This window comes from Zootoca vivipara, chromosome 6, assembly GCF_965207765.1.
Source record: "Zootoca vivipara chromosome 6, rZooViv2.hap1.1, whole genome shotgun sequence".
In the NCBI taxonomy this organism is placed as follows: domain Eukaryota; kingdom Metazoa; phylum Chordata; class Lepidosauria; order Squamata; family Lacertidae; genus Zootoca; species Zootoca vivipara.
In genome coordinates, this window is record NC_142589.1 from 9,699,657 (window position 1) to 9,721,794 (window position 22,138).

Sequence of the window (22,138 nt, forward strand, 5' to 3'; positions counted from 1 at the left end):
AATGCTCACATTCATGCTTCCAGTCATCACTGCAGACTCTGCTAATTAATAGCGTCCGACCTGTGTCACTGAGCACACTGGAATGAAGATTGATGTCCGTTCTGGGGGAGTGCAACGCCAGACAACGCCCTGGGCCCCTAGGGTGTGTTACGGACAATTATTATTTAGGTTTCTAATCTACCTGAGCCCTGTTGAGATCCAATGCGGTGTCATGGTGAGAGTGTAAGGACTAGGACCTCAGAGATCAGGGTTCAATCCCCACTTGGCGATGTAACTCACTGGGTGACCTTGGGCCAGTCATTGCCTCTCACAGGGTTGTTGTGGGGATTAAATGAGAAAGGGGAGAACCATGTATGCCACCTTGAGCTACTTGGGAGAAAAATGTGATATATAAATGCAATAAATAAGTGAGGCAAAAAACAGAACAAAAACGCACCCCCCAAAATATAAAAAATGTTGACGGAGTCAGTAGGTGTCATTTTGGAAAGTTTTTATTTCCTAGAAAAACAACAACAACCCACCCAACCTCAAAACCTTTGGTGTTTTAAATAAAACAAATCACATTCAAATCATCAGAAAGTCTATGTCTCCCCACAACCCAGAAGCTTAGAAAAGAGAACGCTGCAACAGGTTTGGAGCAATAACTATTTCTCCCCCCTTCCTTCAAATTCTAATTAAAGTAGACTATTTTGTACATTATGCTCACGGAGAAGGCAGAGAAATTCATTACCAGCACAAGCGTTAACCTGTGAGAGATGAACACATATACATTCTTAATTGCTGTTAACTCACTCTGCAGAGTAGCACTGCGAGCTCAAAGAATCAACACCACATTTTTAACAACAATAAATTAAAGTACATGAAAAGAATGAGCCAACATTCAATTATGGGGTGGGGAAAATCTTGAATTAGATTGGGAACCAGCCAAAAAACAAAAACAAAAAAGAGAGGGGAGGGGAGAAGATGGGATTTTATTCATTTCCTATAAACACTAAACATAACAAGCCAACATGTATTTTTCAAGTATTCTCCACTAAAGAGAGTAGATGTTAATGGAAGCCAAAGAGAGCGATGCGGAAGAGAGAGACAGATATGGGAAAGAAACACGTGCTAGTATAATTTCTCAGAGACATTTTCATTTTCCCCACCCACCCATGAACCCTCCCACCAAGGCACAAAAGGGCATATGTTGCTTTCAAAAAGGTCCTTGTTCTCCAGCTGAAGTCTTGTCCAGTGCTGGGTCGCTGAGAGATCGGAGTCAGTCACACACTCAAGATGCAGAGATCTTTTGGTTCATTTAATAGCGCAGGGTGTCAGTCCGCATTGTTTAGCTCACAGTCAGAAAAGACACTCAGTTGCGCTCCCCCCCCCCCGAATGATGGATGGGTGTGCACACACACACAGAGAGAGAGCAGGAGCTCTCAGAAACATTTAAGGTTAGCAAACTGATTCTATCTCTAAAGCTGAACATTTTGCAGTGCAAAAACTCCAGGTTTTGTTTTAAGCAAGAAAACTGCTGATGGCACCACTACAGGGAAAGGCAAACTCTTAACCCCTCCCACCTTCTCTTTCAGCAAGGTCTTTTGCCAGCCTTGTGCCTTCCAGGTGTTTTGACTACAACTCCCATCAGCCCCAGCCAGCTCGCAGGGAGATGTAGTCCAAAACATCTTGAGGGTACCAAGCGAGATTAGCAAAGTCTCAAAAGTGTCTCTCTTCCTTACTCCCCAATCTTGGTTCCACCTCCTGGCCTCCGACTTGAAAGATTTTGAACTCTCACTGTGATGTTGTCTTTCAGGTGTTGAGAATCTGCAAGCGGGCCCAGGGGGGCTAGTGCTTTGAGTGGCACCCAGGCAAACCCCCACCCTGAATAGAGTCTTCTTCATCAGCAACTTTTTCCAGGTGACGACAATGCTGGTTGCACCAACGGCTTGATGGTTAACAGGTCTGCATTGCAGGGGAGGGAAACCCCAAAACAGGCAACAGGGGCGTCAGATCTTCCAGGAGTAAAAAGGACACACACCCTGAACACACAGCAGTGGATGAAGGGAGCACAATGCAGGTTTCCGGGATTCCAGTAGTACACACACTATATGCAAAAGACTTCCAGCCACTCTCCCTTGGTTGCATGCTTTATTTGGGTGGGGTGGGGATTGTAATTTTTGTTTTGTTTTCTCCCTTATGTTTTAACACTAAAATCTGGCACTAAAATTTGGTGCTGTTAATTATGACACCTCCCTCCCAAGTGTCATCCAGAGCACCAAAGCGAAGTGCCTCCTCAGCTCTTGCGGGATATGGCAAAGTTCAAACCCCACATGCCATTTCAGCTCCAGAGGGAGGAAAAAGCAGGCCGGCTATGTGAAGCTGCCCCACCACCGCCTCTTGGGCTATTCAATTCTCGGCAAGGGAAAGCCTTCTTTCCCTTAGGAGTTAGAAGCGAAGGAGTTTTACTCCTCTGGCTCCTCTGTACCTCCACTGCACCGTGAGCGTGGCACATCTCATCTAATAATCCGCCACACACTTTCCTACCTCTAGGACTAGCAGCAGGGCCACCTGCAACACAGAGATGATCAATTTACAGGGAGCAGTTAACCCCAGCTGCTCTCCTTCAAGGGAAATAGTGTGCATGTCTATACAGCAAACACCCTTAATACTAGCTTAGCAGTTGATGAGATCCCCTTTCTATTGGCGGCCCTGGGCCTGCAACACAGCAAGATCAGAGCATTATAGCTGGTGAGCTACCTTCGGGACAGCCACGGGGAGATCGTTTTAATGTGAAGGCCGTCTGCGAGGGACCCCAATGAAGCAGAAACTGCTGGTGTGCACCCACCCCAGATACTTTCTTGTAAAGGAGCCAACACTGCAATTTGGAAAATTAAAAATAAAAGCGTTCGGACTCCTCTTTATAGGCTCCCAGGCAAGGTCTGGTTGCCTTCCACGGAGCCATGCTGCTCACCTGCAGGTTGTTTGAAACTCGCTGGCTCTGAGGGGGGGGGGGTAGGATTACACACACACAAAAGGCAACCCAAGAGGCTGAGTCGGTCTGCTGAGCACCAGGCATCTGAAGCAGGCCCGGCTGGCAAGGGTTTATACCTTGCTCCGAAAGAGCGGCTTGGCTCCTGGCCCACAGTACTCGTTGTAGATGAGTTTGAAGAGGAACAAGTGGAATAGGGTGATGAGGGAAGCCACGCTGAACCAGAAGAGGAAGGGCAGGCCAGGGTACTGCTTGGCCATGTGCTCCTCGTGGTCCAGGATGGCTTTCAGGTGCAGCGTGTGCCTCAGGTCCTGCAGGTGGACCAGGTCCGTGGAGATGTAGAGCAGCGGGGTGATGGGCTGCGTCACCATGACGGGGAAGGTGTGTCCTCGCGGCTCCGAAGTGAGCTCGATGGGGTCGTTGGCGCAGCCTCCCTCGCAGGCATACAGCTTGACTGGCTTGTCCTGGAACTTGACCGAGACATGCAGGAAGGGCTTCCCATCTGAGTCCAGCAGGACGGCCAGGTTGATCAGGTCCTTGTTGTAGTGGATGCCGCGCAGGGAGTAGCTGTTGTGGAGCACGTCAGGGTCGGCCTGGAACTGGAGGTGGTTCTCCGTGAACTGGAGCCCGCCAAAGCTGAGCACCATCCCTTGCATGAGGCCATGGGCCCCCGTGGCGACCAGGCCTTTGCAGCCGCGCTTCTGGAGAGTCAGCTTCCACAAGTTCGAGAGCTGGAGGATCTGGGGGACAGTTGAGAGCCGGCCCGGCCAGAGGTTCTCGGCGTGCATTGTGGCATGGCCGCTGAAGCAGTGGTCAGCGTAGTTCAGGGTGGCCTCCATCTTCTCTCTCTCCTCACTGCCAATGAGAGGGTCAAGGAGGGGAGAGGGCGTGGTGGAGAGGACGTAATACAGGGTCATGTTAACGGTGTCACTTGAGGGGGTGTGAGCATCGATGATCTTCCTCATCTCGACCCCTGAAACGGAGAGAGGAATTATTACAGAGATCATTCCTCCATAACTCAGAGCTTATATATAAGAACATAAGAAGAGCCTTCAGGATCAGGCCAATGATCCACCTAGTCCAGCATCCTGTTCTTTCATGGGCTGCCCACCATTTGATCCTTACAACCACCGTGCAAGGTAGGCTTGGCTGTGGACGAGCCACTTGGAATGGCCCACACATCAAACCTCAGAGATAGACATGAATTATAGCTTGGACATCCCTCCCCCCTTTTGAAATCCTGTTTCTCTACTTCTCTAGCTCAGGCAGCTGCAAATTTAGAAGTGTGAAGGAACTGGAAGTCTGTGCTTGCACACAAATGAAAGGATCGTAGTCACAAGGCTGGCGGTAGGGAGTGAAATGTAAGGGAAGAGTTAAAGAGGAGAAACTCCTCCAAGAAGCTGCATCTCTATATAGTCACATGCCTCCTATTTTAATCCACTTTGCAACACTCCCAGGAAAACTATGTGGCTGAATGCGTGACTAGTTTTCATAAGGCTGCAGTGTTTTGGTAATCAGACCTAAGGATTAACAAAGGAACATGATAACATAATAAGAGCTCTGCAGCTGGATCCGGCCAAAGATCCATCTAGTCCTGCATCCAGTTGTCACCGTGGCCAACCCAGATACCTCTGGGAAGCCTGTAAGCAGAACCTGAGTGCAGCAACTTGTGATTCCCAGCAACTGGCATTCAGAAGCACACTGCCTCCGACAGCGGAGGAAGAACCTAACCATGGTGGTTAGTAGCCTCCAGGCATTTGTCTGTCCCCCTTTCCAAATTGCCAGCCATCGCTGCAACTTGTGGGAGAAGCCACGGTCCGGAGTTTACATGCCAAGTTTATTTCCCGTATTATTTGTTTGCTTCCTTGGTTGCTAGATACAAAGTATCTCAAGGCAACTAAATGTACACCTTAGAAGCAGACATAAAGTTTAGAAGCAGGAATCTTGCGTTAAGTGTTGAACCAGGTGGTGAGATGATGGTTTGACTGACATACAGTGGTACTTCCAGTTGCAGACGGGATCCATTCTGGAGGTCCGTCCGGGTCCTGAGGTTTTTGCAACCAGAGAGACCGCTTCTGTGCATGTGTGTGTGGCAAAAATCCAGAAAAATACTGTACTTCCGGGTTTGCCGCTTACACATCCTGAAGTTTTCGTAACCAGAGGGATATGTAAGCGGAGGTACCACTGTATTGTTTAATCCACTGAAATGCTTCATGAAGCATGTGGGGGAAAGGTCGTATCATAATTAGTCACTCTCATTAGCCAGGGAGGGAAAGGGAAGAGGAATTCTCAGGGAAGGGAAGCAGCTCAGTGGTAGAGCATCTGTTCTGCATACAGAAGGCCTCACCAGCATCTCTAGGTAGGGCTCCCTCTCTGAAACCCTGGAGAGCCACTGCCAGCTGGAGTAGGCAGTACTAAGCTAGATGGACCAATAGCTTGACTCAGTGGAAGACAGCTTCCTATGTTCCTTTGAACACAATAAGTTGCCTTCTTAGCCCATCTCGTGCAATACTGTTGACACTGATTGGTAGTTGCTCGCTGGAGTTTAGGACAGGAATAAAAGGTGCAGCATTCTGCAAACAAAGTGTGTTTGCAGTGACAGCCCCTCCCACTTCTCTGAAAGGGCATTTTATCAGACCCATCCACATAAAATTCTGGATTATACAGCAGGGCAAACTGCAAGGTCACAGGGCTCTAACAACCAAACTGAGATGTTACATCACATGCCCCAGAAGCTCTGTTCCTTATTTCCCAGAGCGTGGAAGTGGGCCACAGTTAATCAGTAAGGAAGGAGATGAACTCTGCATATCCTTAAGAAGTACCTTGAAGAAGCCAGCACACATGCAGGAAATAAGACAGCCTAGTTGATGAGCAATATGGGATATAAACAGCCCCAACATCAATTTCACATGAGTTGCTTGCTTCTGCTTATCAAGCCCTTAACCTCGTTTATTTATACAGTACTTCTTAGCTCTCTCAAAACGGCCTACTGTTAAAGTCCATGAAAAGGACAATATATTATCACTAGCAAAGGAGTTAGTGAAGCATAAGCAGTTCGATGCAATCGCATGCTCTTCTTTAAAAGGGAAAATTGTGTGTCCCTGTTCACAAATCTTTTGTTCGGGGGATCATAACTGGAAGAAAAGCTAACTGCAACCTTCCCCAGAATGCCTCTGCCCACCAGAGAGCGAGCTACTTCCTCCTGGAAAGGAAGTGGTAGGTAGAGCATCCATTTTGCACACAATTGTCCTAAGTTTGACCCCTGGCATCTCCACATAGGGCTGGGAAAAGACCCCTGCCTGAAGTCCCTGGAGAGCCACTGCCAGCCAGTGTGGACAAAACTGAGGTAGATGGTCCAATAGGCTAACTCCTATCTAAGACCACTTCTTATATTGCTGGACATAATCCTCAATTTCTGTGCACCAGGAATGCTGAACCTACGGGTGCTGCTGGGTGACAACTCCCATCAGCCCCCCCCCAGCCATGCTGAGTGGGGCCAAGTTCCTCTGCCCTGCTGTACATCAAGAAAGAGGCACCCTTCTGATGTAACGCCTACAAGGAGTAACTCCTATTGCTTTCACAGACCCAGGCCAATCGCTCATGGTTTGTGCACACCTCCCAAATCTCACTCTCCCTACAACACCCTCAAAGAGACAGTGGAAGGTGCAAATGACAAACAGCATCGATCCAAACTCAATTATGCACTGGTGCCCACAGGTGTTAGGGCTCCAGCGTGCTAGTGGGGACTCAGTCCAAATATGTTTCCAGCAGCTCTTATTAGCACCAGGCAGGCACCAGCCTTTAAATGCCCCACAATGCCTCTGATGTAGCATTGCTCTTTGGTGGGTGCAATTAAAATAGTGGAAATTCAGAGAGCAGCTGCTATGGCCATGCCCCACTACTGCCAGAACAGACCGAGACAGGAATAGGGGGCACTTTGCAAAAAGCCCCTGCTTTGAACCTGGATCTGGCCCTGGTTTTGGGCCAAGGGGAAACCACAGAGCTTGAGGTCACTGTTTCATTCCAAGCCGGTGCCGTGCCAGCCCAGTTCTCACCTGAGATAAACAGATCGGCCCACGCCTGTCGGTGTTCTTGCACCAAGTCCTCTGTCCTCATCCTCATGACTTCCAGCATCTCCTTCTTGGCTGCTTCCCGGAGCCGGCCGAAGGCTTCGTCCACACGGGCGGCCTCGACGGGCTCCGAGGTGTGCACCACAGACAGCAGGGTCTCATCAAACTGGGACTTGGGTGCCACCTGCACCCGGTTGACCAGCTTCTTGGCCGCCACCACCACCAGGACCACCTTGTCGCCAACGGGCTGCAGCACCCGCCCAGAGGAGAGGAAGAACTGCCGGTCTCCGGACTTCTCCATGCTGGTGATGAACTTCCCGCCGCCGTTTCCCCCGGAGGCGGCCGAGGCCGGGCTGGACACCTCGAAGGCCACCAAGCGGTCAGTGGGGTTGATGATGGCTACTCGCTGCAGGTAGAGGTGGGGGCGCCCGCGGTGGGCTAGCAGCTCCTCCCGGACGGTGACACAGCCCCCGCCGGCCGCCTCGGAGGTTGCTGGCCCGGTCTGGACACACCGGGCCCAACGGACAGCGCCTTCCTTCAGCATGGCCATGGCAGCCCCCACTTCGGCAACAGCGTTAGCCGCTGGCCGGAGCTGCGTCAAAGCGGCGTATTCGGTGGCATGGGCCAAGGTGGGTGCCGGGCCTTTCCCCGCCGAGGCTGCCACCCAGAGCCGGTTGGCTGTGGCGTCCAGCAGCAGGTAGCCGTTGCCCACCAGGGCGGGTGGGGAGCTGGCATCGTCGCTGCCCGCTGGGTGCCCAGGGGCCTGGGGCAGCAGCCTGGCTTCCCCTTGCTGCGCCCAGGCCTGCCAGGCCCGCGTCTCGGCCTGCAGGCAGAGCCCCGCCGCGCCCCCGGGCGGCTGCCGGGAACTCCAGGGCAGGAGTCGAGGCCAGGCGCCTCCGAGGTACCAGTAGGCCACCAGCAGGAAGCACAGCAGGGCCAGCAGACGCCTCGCCCAGCTGCTCGACAGCAGGCCCGGCAGCCCCTTCAGCCGCTGCTGCATCCACATGGAGGACGGCGAGGGGGCAGAGCAGTCAGTCAGGTGCAAGGAGACAGCGGGACGCCGCTCGCCGCCAGCTCGGCCGCTACCTCATGGTTCCCGGGCGGCGCGGCTACGCAAGGCCCCGGCTCCGAGGCCTAGTCGCGCTCGCCCGACCAGCAGTGCGCGGGCTCGGCCCGCCCGCCTGCCCACTCGGCGGCGGCTCTCTCGGAACGAAGGACGCAAGGGCGGAGCGGGGATTGGGCGGCTTCCTCTCGGCCGCGGAGCGAGGCGCTGGCTTCGCGTCAGCCGGACGGGCTTTCTCGTGAACGGCAAGGCGGGGCGGTGGCGGCTGAGTGACGGCCCAGCGGGAAGGGCAAGCCCCGGCCGTCAGGCGGCTCCCGCGGCTGGCGCTGCTCCTCCTGCCGCCGCCGCACGCATAATTTTTTATTTTTATTTTGAAGGGAGACTATGGTCAAAGTGCCTCTGGGCATCTGCAGAGCGCCCGTTTCCACAGCAGGAGCATTTTTAAAGAGAAAGAAAGGGACTGCTGGCAAAGTGTCTCTGGGCATTTGCAGAGTGCCCCATTCCACAGCAGGAGCATTTTTCAGGCAGGGAGTCTTTTCCCAGCCCTTCCTGTAGATGCTGCTGGGGATTGAACCTGGGACCTTCTGCGTGCAAAGTATAGAATCATGGAATTGTAGAGCTGGAAGGGAGGGTCCCATCCCTAGGGTCATCTAGTCCGACCCCGTGCAATGCAGGAATCTTTTGCCGATCATGGGTTGCCTTGAGATGAAGAATCTCATGCAACACAGAAAGTGGCCTTATAGAGTCAGACCCTAGCTCTGCATTGTCGACAGTGACAGGCAGCTGCTCTCATGGCTTTCAGCCAGGGGACAGTCCCAGTTCTGCCTGGAAGATGCTGAGGATTGAACCTGGGGCTTTTCTACATGCGGGTCAGGTGCTCTGCCATCTTCTTGCTCCACCGAGCTCAGTGTTGCCGACACTGACTGGCAGCGGCGGCGCGGCTTTCCGCAGCTCTTCCTGGAGATGCTGCCGGAACGGGAGCGGGAGCTTCTGCTACATGCAAAGCAGGAGCTCTGCCCCTGAGCTGCATCCCTTCCCAAGATCTCGGTGCTCCTGGATGGCTCCAGGGGGGAGAAACGAAAGTGGGGTGGGCGGGATACGGTGGGGCTGTGCTGGAGAGAGAGAGGAGGAGCTCCCCTCCGGAGGGGCGTTGTTTATTGCGTGGCACAGCAGCCCCGGGACGGCTGGGAGGGACTTGTGCAGAGCCGAGTTGCATCCCAGATGCCTTTCCCTCTCCCCCGCGAAAAGTGAGAGCTACTTTTGCCCCCAAGGAAGCAGGGAGCCGTTCCCACGATGCCCCTCCGATCCCAGATCCTGCTGATCCTGCTCTTCTTCGCCGCCCAGGGCACCCACGGAGGAGCCAAGCGACAGGAAGGTAAGTCTCCGAGCTGGTCGCCCCACATCATGGGGAAGCTTGCTTGACACCCCTTTTCTCCCTCGGGCCCAGGCAGAAACTCCCAGTGGAGGTTGGACCGCGAGGGAGAATGGGGGTGCTACCCCACCAGCCTGCCTGTGCCCCAAGCCCGTGTCGCCGCTGCCTGTCTTCTTACTTCAATCCAGCCCAGGGATGGAGCTGCCAGCCAGCGTCCATCTCCTCCTCCCTAGTCTGAGGTTTGTCCTTGTAGGACTCAGCATGGAGACAAACCTAAAATTTAGCTGGCTGTGCCTGTCATTGGATCTACTGGTTGGGCACTGAGGGCCTGAGGGGGCACTGGATCGCCCACCAAGATTTGGCCACTGATAAAGCAGGATGCTGAATTTACGATTATGCACACAATTCCAGGCCTTTTTACTCCATGCTAGATAATGTGGAATAGAGAACCGTCATATGCTTTGGGGGGGAGGTGGGGTGTAAATTCTGGCTGAAATCTCTGGTGATCCTACTTCCAAGAGAACTTGTTTAGGGTTGGGTCGGGCAAGCATTTGGTCAAGATCACATAAAGCGTTTCCCCCATTAAGACCTTGGGTATTTGCAGTCCGATTTGGGGTATGCCTGCCAGACTAGATGTGCCTTTGGCCTGATCCAGGTTCAAGACTCTTCTTATGTTTGATTGGGATCATAGAAGGGAGTTAGAAAAATACATTTCTCTCTCTCTCACACAGACACCCTTGCAAGATACATCCTTGCACTGATTTTTAATGCATGTTGCTGGTCCCTGAAAGTACACTGGACTGGAGCGTGAGTGTGGGGGACAGGACAAAGTGCTTGGGGTATAAGTTTGAGATTTATTTTGAGGCAGGGGGGAGTATCCTTGATAACGCTGTGCCCCAGTTGTCCTAGTAGAAAACACTGCATGAAGACTTGCTAAATGTTCCATGTTAAGTAACACAGCTTATGAAGAATGGGACAATTTTTTAAAAAAAAAATTCACTGTTCTGATTCTTAAAAGCAAAGGAGAGGGAACCCCACCAGCTGACCCTACGTGGACACAGCTTCAGTAGGAACGAGGAGCTGCCGGGAATTATGGTTGTTAAAATATTTTAGATTTTTGGCCGGCGAAATGTTTCCAGCTCTGCCGTGGCCACGCAGCAGAGAGCAAAACGGTGGTTAAATTGCAATTCACTCGTGCTGCATACCCCTGGCTGGTCACCTGGGGTAATGATCTGTTCATACATGTCTGATTCGGGGAGGCAGGAGAGGGAAAGCACTCAGCCAGAGGGCAGGGCAAAGCCCAGGAAATGCCTCTGCTGCCCTGTTGCGTTGCATGGTACCCAAAGCCTGCCAAGTTATTTTGACGCCTAAGGCTGAGAGTTAGATCATGGTGAATAATTGGACCAAATTTTCTGCCCGTTCATGACATTCAAAATTGGCTGCTCTCTGCCTAACGGTAAGGCTGGGACACCCATCCCTGCCCCATCTGAAACCACGCTCCGCACGTATTCCTTGGAAAGGTTTCGTGGGAGGGAGAGTTCGGGGAGAGCAGCGTGGCAAAGCCAAACTTTGGCAAATGGTAGGGTTCCCCCCCTTTCCCCCCCCAAACTGACCTCCCTCCAGAGAGTGCAAATGCCAGGCAGGCATCAGATGTCAGTCTCTTACAGTGCAGAAGAAAGAGGAATTCAGGAATATTCTTTTCCTAATTCAATGGCAGTCTGCACAGTGCGACCTTTTTTCTCCGAAATATGATACCCACTTCTGTCCGTCTGTCAGGGAGGTTGCTGATCGTTGCTGGCTGGTGGCTGCCTTTTGCCCTGAGGCTCAGAGTTGCGTTGAACGGAGATTAAAATGGATTGGCCTGAAAATGCATTTTGGCTTGACTTTTTCAAGCAAAGTCTCTATGACACAGGAACATAGGAAACTGCCTTATACTGAGTCAGACTCTGGGGCCCATCTAGCTCAGTATGTTTCCCAAATTTGGATCTCCAGCTGTTTTTGGACTACAATCTCCAACATCCCTGACCACTGGTCCTGCTAGCTAGGGATGATGGGAGTTGTAGTCCAACAACAGCTGGAGACCCAAGTTTGGGAAACACTGGTCTGAACTAACTGGCAGCAGCGCTCCAGTGTTTCAAGCAGGGGATATTATTACCATATCTGCACCTGGAGATGCTGATGATTGAACCTAGGACGTTTTGCAGGCAAGGCAGGGGCTCTACCATTGAGCTGCGGACAGCACTCTTTAAGGCATAGGAAGCTTTCTCATACTGAGTCAGGCTACTGGTATGTCTAGCTCAGTATTCTCCACACAAGCATTTCTCAATGTTGAATCTCCAGCTGTTGTTGGACTACAACTCCCAATATACCTGGCTAGCAGGACCAGTAGTCAAGGATGATGGGAGTTGTAGTCCTGACTCTACACTGATTGATTGCAGCCTTCTAGGGGTTTTTATTTAAGAGATTCTGAATACCAATTGCTGGAAACCGCAGGTGGGGAGGGTGCTCTTGTGCTCAGATCCTGCTTGCAGGTTTCCAACAGGCACCTGACCAGCCACTGTGATAACAGGATGCTGGAGTAGATGAGCCATTGGCCTGATCCAGCAGGCATTTCTTAGAGTTGTTGCAGACAGGAGTCTTTCTCAGCCTTGCCTGGAGATACTGGGGATCGAACCCGGCACCTTCTGCATGCAAAGCAGGTGCTCTGCCACTGAGCTACCGCCCTTTCCAATAATAATAATAATAATAATAATAATAATAATAATAATAATAATATGTTTACTGCCTTCTCTCTCTGCCCCAGGAGATCAAATTCTGCATGGCAAATGTGTTGGAGAATGCGTTCAGGCAATGTCAGCAGATTTTAGAATGTTAGACATGCATGCACATCTCCCAAAGCACAATGCAGCAGCCTGCATTATCCCCGCTTGGCATATCCGGTGTCACTGAGCCTCCTGACTGACACACCAGATGTTGTTTGCTGCTACATCTGGATGCATTTCCTGGACCTGCAGGAAGCATTAACTGGGCACTTGGGAACAATACTGTTCCTGACTGGAGTGTGTTTCTGCATGGAATGCTGGAAAGTCCCGGTAACCGGATCATCAGGGCATTTGGGAATGTGGAAGAAATCCGATAGCGAGGCTTAAAAAACTTTCTAGGGTGTTTACAGCTGTGGAGTTTCCTGGATCCTTTCCCCACAGCTGCCTCTCAGCTTTGCCTTTGCAGCGTTTTGCTGGGCAACTGATTTTGTGCAAGACTCTCGTTTTGGAGGGTCTCTCTTTTTTTTACCTACCCACACTGGTGGTTGGCGCCCATTGAAACTGATGGGGCGGAAGGCGGGGAGCCCAACAGTAGGGGACGCCAGAGCAACACTGAGACTAAGGAGAAAGACGCTGGCAGGCAGGGCCACCTCCTGGGCTGGCAGGTGGGTGGGGGTAAGATTGAGGGTGGTGTTGCAGTGCCCCATTTGCCCTCATGGGCCATCCTCCAGTGTCCATCCGCCACCCGCAAATATTTGCTTCTGTAAGAACATAAGAAGAGCTGCTCGATCAGGGCAGTGGCCCATCTAGTCCAGCATCCTGTTCTCACAGTGGCCAGCCAGGTGTCTGTTGGAAACCCCCAGGCAGGATTTGAGCACAAGAGCATTTTGCCCTCCTGAAGTTTCCAGTAACCTGTCTTCTCCATCAGTAGCTGTCTACTCCGCTTAATAACGCATGGAACCAAATGGAGATTGCAGAATTTTTGATACTTCCCCCTCCTCCTACCTTCCCTTCAAAGTAGGCAGGAAAGGGGATATGGGAAGGGGAGAGCTGCATTATATTTAGTCTGGATGACATCTGGAATGCAGAACGTGACTGCCAGGGGCTGTAAGAGCAGGTCGCAGGAGTCAAAACACAACAGTAGCCTGCTCAGATGCAGGGCCAAAGTCACTGGTCTGTTACGCTTGCATTATGGTCGGAAAAGAAGCCCTTGAACAGGAGATTTGCCCTTGTGAAATCAAAGGTAAACTTTCATTCCCCTCCCCTTTAATCCAAGTTGACAAGCAGGCCATCTCAGATGTGCAGATAAGCTTTCCGCTCCTTGATGCTTTGAGCGCTTCCTGTTTGGTTTGGTTTCCTTTCTCTAGCCTTCTTTGAAAGGCTTTGGTATAGCAGGCTTTGTTTCTGAAAAGTCCCCCCCCAAATAATAATAATAATAATAATAATAATAATAATAATAATAATAATAATATCCGAAACCAACTCTTCTTTTAAACTGCCCAAACAGTAGTAGGGCAGCTTTTCAGTGGAAAGGAGCCAAGAATTGCATTGGCTCTCAGTTTCAGGGAGTGCCTGAACCCTTATATCCTGCCATGATCACTGAGATCATCTGAAGGAGTGTCATTGGTCATTCCCTGAGTTGGTGAGGCTCATTTGACATCAACAAGGAACCAAGCCTTGAGTGTCACTGACCCCGTTCTGGGGGATGCGCTGCCACTAGAGATTCTGTCTCAACTCTTAAAAGCCTCCTTTTCCTTCTTCCTCCTCCATCCAGATAATTTATTGGTTCTTACTGTGGCCACCAAGGAGACGGAAGGATTCAAACGGTTCAGAAGATCAGCCCAGTTCTTCAACTACAATGTCAAGGTGATGCCAGGAGATTCTGAGTTATGCGGAAACAAGGACACAAGAAGTCAGACCCATTGGTCCGTTTAGCTCCATGTTGTCTACACGGACTGGCAGCAACTCTCCAGGGTTTCAGGCAGGGGGCATTCCCATCCCTACCTAAAGATGCTGTGGATTCAACCTGGAACCTTCTGCTTGCAAAGCAGATGCTCTGCCACTAGGTTGTGGCATTTCCCTTAAGACACAGGAAACGCCTTCTCCATGTAGCTTTCATCTCACATTCAAAGCCCAACTCATTTCACATTACACAATATGCCTTGTCAACATACCGTGTTAATGTTCCGTACATGACCTGTGATTTAAAGGCACAGTTTTAAATGTTTTGGTTTAAAGATCCATAGAAAACTGGGCAGCTGTTCTTGCAGCAGCAGCTGTTCTTGCAGCAGCAGTAAGGGAATGGAATTGCTACCTTTGGACTCGTTTAAAATGCACAAGTGCTAACCCGTTGAAGCAGAGAACTTGGGCAAAGAAAGGCTTCATTGCAAATCTGCTTCCACCCTCTAGGTCCTAGGATTAGGAGAAGAGTGGCACGGAGGAGAGAATAAAAGGACGACAGGAGGTGGTCAGAAGATCCGTCTCTTAAAGTCAGCTTTGGAAGAATATGCAGAGAAGGAGGATTTGGTCATCCTCTTCACAGAGAGGTAAGTGGTCTGAAAAGGAGACCATAAGCCAGGCATCCCCAAACTGCGGCCCTCCAGATGTCTTGGCCTACAACTCCCATGATCCCTAGCTAACAGGACCAGTGGTCAGGGATGATGGGGATTGTAGTCCAAAACATCTGGAGGGCCGAAGTTTGGAGATGCCTGCCATAAGCAGTGTGTTCTGTGCAGATCTGGTGGTAAGAAAGGCAGGCAGGCGGAGGCTGGCTGAGGGCAGAATGAGGTTGGTGGGGGCAGCATCCCATTCCCCAAAAGCAGGTGTAGGAGAACCTTTCACCCTCCGGATGTTGCTTTGCCACAACTCCCATCATCCCTGGCCGCTGGCCGTGTTTGCAGAGGCTGGTGGGAGTTGTAGTTCAGCAAAATCCAGAGGGACCCATCTCATAAATAAGCCTCCCTTGTCATGGAGCAGTAAGGAAAAACAACTTCTATACCTAACCCAGCAGAATCACCTCCTTGAATTCTTCTTCCTGCTCTTTCCGATACCATCCTTTCCTCCCCGTTTCCTCCCCCTGCAGCTATGACGTCATATTTGCTTCAGGCCCGGCAGAACTCCTGAAGAAATTCAGGCAAGCGAAGGCCAAAGTCGTCTTCTCGTCGGAGACCCTAATCTACCCCGACCGAAGGCTGGAAGCAAAGTACCCCCAGGTCCAGGAAGGGAAGCGATTCCTCGGATCCGGAGGTAAGAGGGACTGGAGCTGCGGTGTGGAGCATTGGAGGTGTAACCAAGAATGATAGAACAGGATTAGGTTCAAGTTTCAAAACCTAAGAACACAAGAAGAAGAAGAAATCCCAAGCACAAGAGCACTTTCTCCCCTACTGTGTTTTCCAGCAACTGGTAATCGGAAGCTTTGCTGCCTCCAGCCTTGGAGGCAGAGCACAGCTATCATAGCCATCAGTGACCGTTTTGTATTTGTCTAATCTTCTTTTCAAGCCATCCAAGTTGGTGGGCCTCATTGGCTCCTGCGGGAGTCAGTTCCATAGTCTGGGTACTGGTGAGTCGCCATGTGAGCCAATGGGTTTTGAGAGTTTGCTTCATAGTAATTCAGCCCCATTCAATACATGTTATTGTTTATAGGCAACGGCCATCACAATAGCGCATACGCACAAATCAACACAACTACAAAACAAAAGACATTGCGTGCACCAGAACGGGACAAATCTACAGTGTCCAAAATTTAGGAACGTTCCTTCTAGTGCTTCATAATAATGAGATCTGGAAGCTTACCCTTTTTCTGGGTGCACAGTGAAAGTCTGTAAAGGATACCGTCTTCTCCCTGAACTAAATAATCATTACTTGATCCTTCGTTGTGCAGCTACAACTGCAAAATGGCTGAAGGGATATACATTTCCGTCAACCAACTAATACAGAAATAGAACATTTCCAGTTAACACAGAACACCTTGTCTAAGCAGAACCAAAAGTGAGGTAAGTCCAGGCTGTGCTTCTACCCTGAGAAAGATGTAGGCTTTTTAAAAAAAGCAACGGTTCTTAATTATGTTAGGTAGTAGTCCCTTTTCAGACTTCTTAAAAAAACAAAACACTTTTGCTTAATGATGAAGAGTTCTGCATAGCACTGAGGTTTGCATGGAACAGGCTCCTATAGGAGGAAGTGATGGCTAGGAACCTAGATGGCTTTAAAAGAGGATTGGACAAATTCATGGATGAGTAGAGAACTATTGATGGCTACTAACCACAATGGCTATGCTCTGCCTCCACAATCGGAGGCAGCAATGCTTCCGAATACCATGAGAAACCACAGGGGAGAGGGCTCTTGTGCTCAGGGCCTCCCTGAAGGCTTCCCAGAGGCATCTAGTTGGCCACTGTGAAAACCAGAGGCTGGCCAAGATGGGCCATTGGCCTGATCCAGCTGAAGGCACTTTTTATGTTCTTATGCATACTTCTGTTGCAGATCAACATGAACTTATTTCTTATTCTTTAGAAACCAGAGCTGTTGACACGTGCATTTAGGTATTTAATGTGGCCTGGAATGTTTCTTGACCTTGAAGGCAAAAAAAGGGAAAGTTAATTCTCTCTCCGTCTCTCTCTCTCTCTCTCTCTCTCTCTCTTCCTGACAGCGTTCATAGGCTACGCTTCACACCTCTACAAGCTTGTAGCAGATTGGGAGGGTCTTGACAGTGATAGCGACCAGCTGTTTTATACGAAAGTCTTCTTGGATCCAGAAAAACGGGTAAATTGAGGGTGCAGAGAAACTGTGTGCATGTTTGCCAGGCGAACTTTTTAAAATGTAGTTACTTTCTCCCCCTTTTAATAAGAATGAATATTTTATTTACAATCAATCTAATACACATAAAACATAAAAGAAGCCATTGGGTGCTCAAACAACCCCTAAATTACCTGCTCTGGTTCACCAGAAGCGGCTTTGTCATGCTGGCCACATGACCCAGAAGCTGTACGCCAGCTCCCTCGGCCAATAACGCGAGAGAGAGTCGGTCACGACTGGACCTAATGGTCAGGGGTCCCTTTACCTTTTTTCATGAAATAAAGCTACTTATTTGGGAACCTGTGGCCCGTGAGCCAAAACTGGCCACCAAGATGCTTGTCATTTGGCCCACAAGGATGTCAGGTGGGGTGTGTGTGTGTGGATAAGGCTTCTAAGGAACAGTTGGGAGCTGAAAGTTGGCTCATGGTTGTTCCTTTGCAGGAGTGCTTTACAAATTTAAAAATCTACCACCTGTCTGGTGTACCTGTCTGGTGTAAACAGACATTTTGCACTACCTTTAGAGAGAAGAGCCAGACTTCATGGCCTTTCAAAACCCCTTTTCCAGCTCTTACGATAATGTGATTTCTATTTTTATGTTGTCTCCCCCATAGACCAACATCAATATCACTTTGGATCACAGGTGTCGGATATTTCAAAACCTGAATGGCGCCCTAGGTGAGCATTTGGGAAAGGAGATAGAGAAGTGTCTTGTATTTTTACAGCCTCAGTTCCGGGTTTGTGAGGAGCCACGTTGAAACTCCCTGCCTGTTGGCATGAGGCAGACGCCATCTTCTTAACACCTGCTGAAAACCTGTCCGTTTTGGGAAGCCTCTCCAAACACATGTTCCATTTTAAATGTTTTGTTGTATCTCATTGTTTTCAGCTGTTTTAAAATTTGTTTTTATTTTATTTTATTCTATTTATTTATTTATTTTACAATAATAAAAAAGGGCTTGCTGCCCTGGGTGCCTTCAGAAGGAAGGATGCAATATAAATGGTAACAATAAGTGGGGACGACTTACTTAGTTCCATTTTTTTTCAGTGGGGCTGCTCTAAGTACCGTAGTTGGTTTCAACCTCTCGCGTCATCTTGCAAAGCTGTAGTCAGGCATTGTGGGAGTTTCTTGATCCATATCCCTCTGGCTGCTCTGATCTCTGCATGCCCTGAACAAAAAGCAAGCAGTTTGGTTTTGGGGCGAGCTCTTGATGGAAGTAGCAACAAAAAACTTTGCCTAAGGCTATGGCAAGAACCAAAACTAGATTGCAGGGGGTGTAGGTCATTGTTTTTCTCTCAAAACATTGTGTTTTGTTTTGTTTCTTTTTTTAAAAAAAAAAGTCAACAACTGATATGCAATTAATGACTTATTTCTTCATATTGTTGTTGTTTTTTAATTAATTTTTATTAAGGATTTTCTTGGTTTACAAAGGTAGTACAATGTCTCGTATTTCCCCCCATGTTTATTGTTTTGATGTTTTTGTCATAATCAGCAAGTGCAGAACTAACTATGTCATTAGCAGCACCGAATTTGTAACATGCAGAAATAATTATGTAAATCATAGCATTGTAGAGTTGAAAGGGACCCCAAGGGTCATCTGGTCCAACCCTCTGCAACGCAGGAATCACAGCTAAGTGACATTAAATAGCAGACAAGGAGAAGGGGTGTTGCAGCGCTCGGTGGGAACTGAACCGCAGCAGGATGGGAACGGCGCCGATTGTGATCTCACAATTACAGTGGTACCTCTACTTACGAATAACTCTACTTACGAATGTTTCTACTTACGAATGGAGCTCCGTCTGCCATCTTGGATGCGGTTTATATAGGATTTTTTCTACTTACGAATTTCTAGATAGGGTTGCTTCTACTTACGATTTTTTTCTCCCAATGCATTCCTATGGGATTTGACTTACAATTTTTTTCGACTTACAAATGTGTGTTCGGAACGCATTAAATTCGTAAGTAGAGGTACCACTGTATAGGCATATAATTACTTTGTACAGTGAAGATGCTTTTACAAACAAGCACACAGAGGCAACGGTGATCACAGTCATAGTTCACAGCATCAGTAGCTGTCAGCTGACTCGAGGGATCGCTTCCTGGGCCTCCTCTATCTATCTGGACCAGCTTTCCCCAATCTGGTGCTGTGGCTCAGTGGTAGAGCATCTGCCTTGCATGCAGAGGGTCCCAGGTTCAATCCCCAGCATCTCCAGCTGGTTGGATGCCCCACCTATCCTGTTTGATCCTGCTGAGATTTCTTCATGGGGTTGGGACTAGACAATCCTTGGGGTTCCCTTCCAACTCCACAATTCTATGATTCTATGAAACTGGAGAGCCTCTGCCAGTATACTGAGCTGAATGGACCAACGGGTCTGACTCAATATAAAGGCAGCTTCCTATGCTCTCCAGACTTTTTGAACTACAATTCCCATCAGCCCCACCTGATATAAAGCATCTATCTAGGTTTCTATCCATGGATTGCACCTTTAATTGATATGAAAAGCTTGACTGAATATGGTAATGCGTATAGTTCATTGTTCCCTTCTGTTCTCTCCCTCCTTTTTTAAGATGAGGTGGTCCTGAAGTTTGAGAACGGGCGCGTGAGAGCACGGAACCTCGCATTTGACACCCTCGCGGTTGTCATTCATGGCAACGGCCCCACCAAGGTAAGGCCAGTCAGGATGTTCCAGAACCATAGGGACTTGAGCAGAGCCTGGCTGCTGGATCGGGCCAGTGACCCATTTAGTCCAGCTTCCTGTTCTCACAGTGGCTGACCTGTGGGAAACTGTCAAGCAGGATCTGACCACAAGAGCTCTCTCCTCTCCTGTGGTTTCCGGCAATTGGCATTCAGAAACATCCGACGGTGGAAGCAGAGCCATCATGGCTCGGGGCCATCCATAGCCCTATCCTCCTCCATGAATTTGCCTGATCCTCTTTTAAAGCCATCCAGGTGCGTGGCCATCACCACCTCCTGTGGCAGTGAGTTCCACAGTTTAACCCTGCGCTGCGGGAAGAAGGGCTTCTTTTCGTCTGTCCTGAACCTTCCGACATTCAGCTTATTTGGATGGCTGTGAATTCTAGCGTCACAAGAGAGGGAGGAAAAAACTTTTTCTCTCCATGCCATGCATAATTCTGTAAACTTCTCCCATCTCGCCTCTCGCTCGCCTTTTCTCTAAACTAAAGCGTCCTGAGGAGGGGAGAGTGCTTCTCGAACTCGGGCCCCACTTGCAGACTTCTATTTTTGGAGCACCTGGGCAGCCACTTGGAGAACAAGATGGGCCTTTGGAATGATCCGGTTTTGTGTTCTTAAGACTAGAAGGAAAGATGTCCTCACTTGCAGACTTAACAGAGCAAAGCGAGTGTTTCCACCCCAGCTTTGCCACTAAGGATCCGGGAATCTTTCTCTCTCCTCAAAAGCTGCAGCTGAACTACCTGGGGAACTACATCCCTCGTACCTGGACCTTTGAGACGGGCTGCACCATTTGCAACGAAAGCTTGAAGAGCCTTGCAGACCTGAAAGTAAGGACCGGCTGGCTTGTTGGGGCGGCTGGGATACCCGTGGGCCCTGTTTCCCATCACGCCTTGTTCATCAGCCGTGCTAGCTGGTGGGAATTGGACAACAACCAGAGAGTCACACACATCCTCCACTCGCTGAGCTAGACCATTGGTGCGCCTAGCTACCTCTGCTAAAACTCCCATCATCCCCATTCCTAGCCATTGCCCATTCTGGTTGAGGCTGGTGCAAGCTAGAGTCCCAGCAGGGCATTGTAAGCTACAGGCTCTCCGTCCTGGAATGAGGCCATCATTTGCCGTCACTGCCTGCTAGCTATCCCCGTCACGACTCTTGCTTTCTTGTGACGGAAGGATGGGAAAGCTGTGGTGCTCCCGCTTTTGCTGGGCAACAATTGCCATCGTCCCTGACTGGTGGCCCTGCTGGCTTGGGCTGATGGGAGCTGGTGTAATCCCAATGACACCTGGTTCCTGGTCTGTTGCCTCCATGCTGTGCTTGTGAGTTTCCTGGAAGTACCTAGTTGGCCAATGTTAGAAATAGGATTCTGGAACCTGGATGGGGAACCTCACCTCCAGGGGCCTCAAGTGGATCACCGGACCTCTCTCTTATTTTTAATATATTTATTTTGATACTTAGAAGCCACACTTTCATAACCAGTATTGCAAAGTGGTATACAGACTAAAACAACAACAACAACAACAACAACAACAACAACAACAACAACAACAATTGGCGCTGTGGGTTAAACCACTGAGCCTAGGGCTTGCTGATCAGAAGGTCGGCGGTTCGAATCCCTGTGACGGGCTGAGCTCCCGTTGCTTGGTCCCAGCTCCTGCCAACCTAGCAGTTTGAAAGCACATCAAAGTGCAAGTAGATAAATAGGAACCGCTACAGCAGGAAGGTAAACGGCGTTTCCATGTGCTGCTCTGGTTCGCCAGAAGCGGCTTTGTCATGCTAGCCACATGACCTGGAAGCTGTACGCCGGCTCCCTCGGCCAATAATGCGAGATGAGCGCGCAACCCCAGAGTCAGTCACGACTGGACCTAATGGTCAGGGGTCCCTTTACCTTTAATAATAATAATAATAATAATAATAATTTTATTTATACCCCGCCCTCCCCAGTCAAAACCAGGCTCAGGGCAGCTAACACCAATAAAATTACAATAAACATAAAAGAAAAGAATTAATTAAAATACAGATTAAAATACAATATTAAAATTTTAAATGCAGCCTCATTTTAAGTAGTCCAAACCATGAGGGAGGAAAACACAGGGGTCAGACTGAATCCGACCCAAAGGCCAGGCGGAACAGCTCTGCCTTGCAGGCCCTGTGGAAAGATGACAAATCCTGCAGGGCCCTGGTCTCCTGTGAAAGAGCGTTCCACCAAGTTGGGGCCAATACTGAAAAGGCCCTGGCCCTAGTTGAGGCTGCACCCCATCTTTCCAGGCCACAAGCCCCTCCTCTCCTTCACACACCCATTGAGTTATTTTGCATCACTGTTAAGGCATCCTTTCCTACTTTAAGTGGCTTAAAATGCAGTGGGGTTGCTTTACCCCAGTGCATTTCTTCCTTTTCTCCCCATAAGATTTTATTGAAGCTCTTTCAT

At 49.7% G+C, this 22,138-nt stretch overlaps 2 protein-coding genes across 2 annotated transcripts in view; one reads left to right on the forward strand and one right to left on the reverse strand.

The window, feature by feature from the left end:
• Nucleotides 1-473: 473 nt before the first annotated feature.
• On the reverse strand, nucleotides 474-8,569 carry KIAA2013 (KIAA2013 ortholog). The gene is made up of 2 exons (XM_035117781.3): nucleotides 7,027-8,569; nucleotides 474-3,944 (listed from the first exon to the last, which is right to left on the reverse strand). Exons 1-2 carry the CDS (start codon nucleotides 8,045-8,047, stop codon nucleotides 3,085-3,087), a joined length of 1,881 nt encoding a protein of 626 aa, XP_034973672.3. The 5' UTR covers nucleotides 8,048-8,569; the 3' UTR covers nucleotides 474-3,084.
• Nucleotides 8,570-9,010: 441 nt separating this feature from the next.
• PLOD1 (procollagen-lysine,2-oxoglutarate 5-dioxygenase 1) overlaps nucleotides 9,011-22,138 on the forward strand; it is a 28,286-nt gene continuing 15,158 nt past the window's right edge. The window contains exons 1-8 of the mRNA XM_035117780.3: nucleotides 9,011-9,479; nucleotides 14,013-14,104; nucleotides 14,648-14,784; nucleotides 15,321-15,484; nucleotides 16,881-16,993; nucleotides 17,638-17,701; nucleotides 19,590-19,687; nucleotides 20,439-20,540. Of these exons, the coding sequence (XP_034973671.2) occupies nucleotides 9,398-9,479; nucleotides 14,013-14,104; nucleotides 14,648-14,784; nucleotides 15,321-15,484; nucleotides 16,881-16,993; nucleotides 17,638-17,701; nucleotides 19,590-19,687; nucleotides 20,439-20,540 (852 nt within the window). The 5' untranslated portion in view covers nucleotides 9,011-9,397. The remainder of the gene's footprint in view (nucleotides 9,480-14,012; nucleotides 14,105-14,647; nucleotides 14,785-15,320; nucleotides 15,485-16,880; nucleotides 16,994-17,637; nucleotides 17,702-19,589; nucleotides 19,688-20,438; nucleotides 20,541-22,138) is intronic.

Bases quoted from the DNA above. Each gene is read 5' to 3' on its own strand.
- KIAA2013 (XM_035117781.3), bottom strand. From the start codon at position 8,047: ATGTGGATGCAGCAGCGGCTGAAGGGGCTGCCGGGCCTGCTGTCGAGC. The intron at 3,945-7,026 runs GTGAGAACTGGG...TCTCCGTTTCAG, and splicing joins GGCCGATCTGTTTATCTCAG to GGGTCGAGATGAGGAAGATC.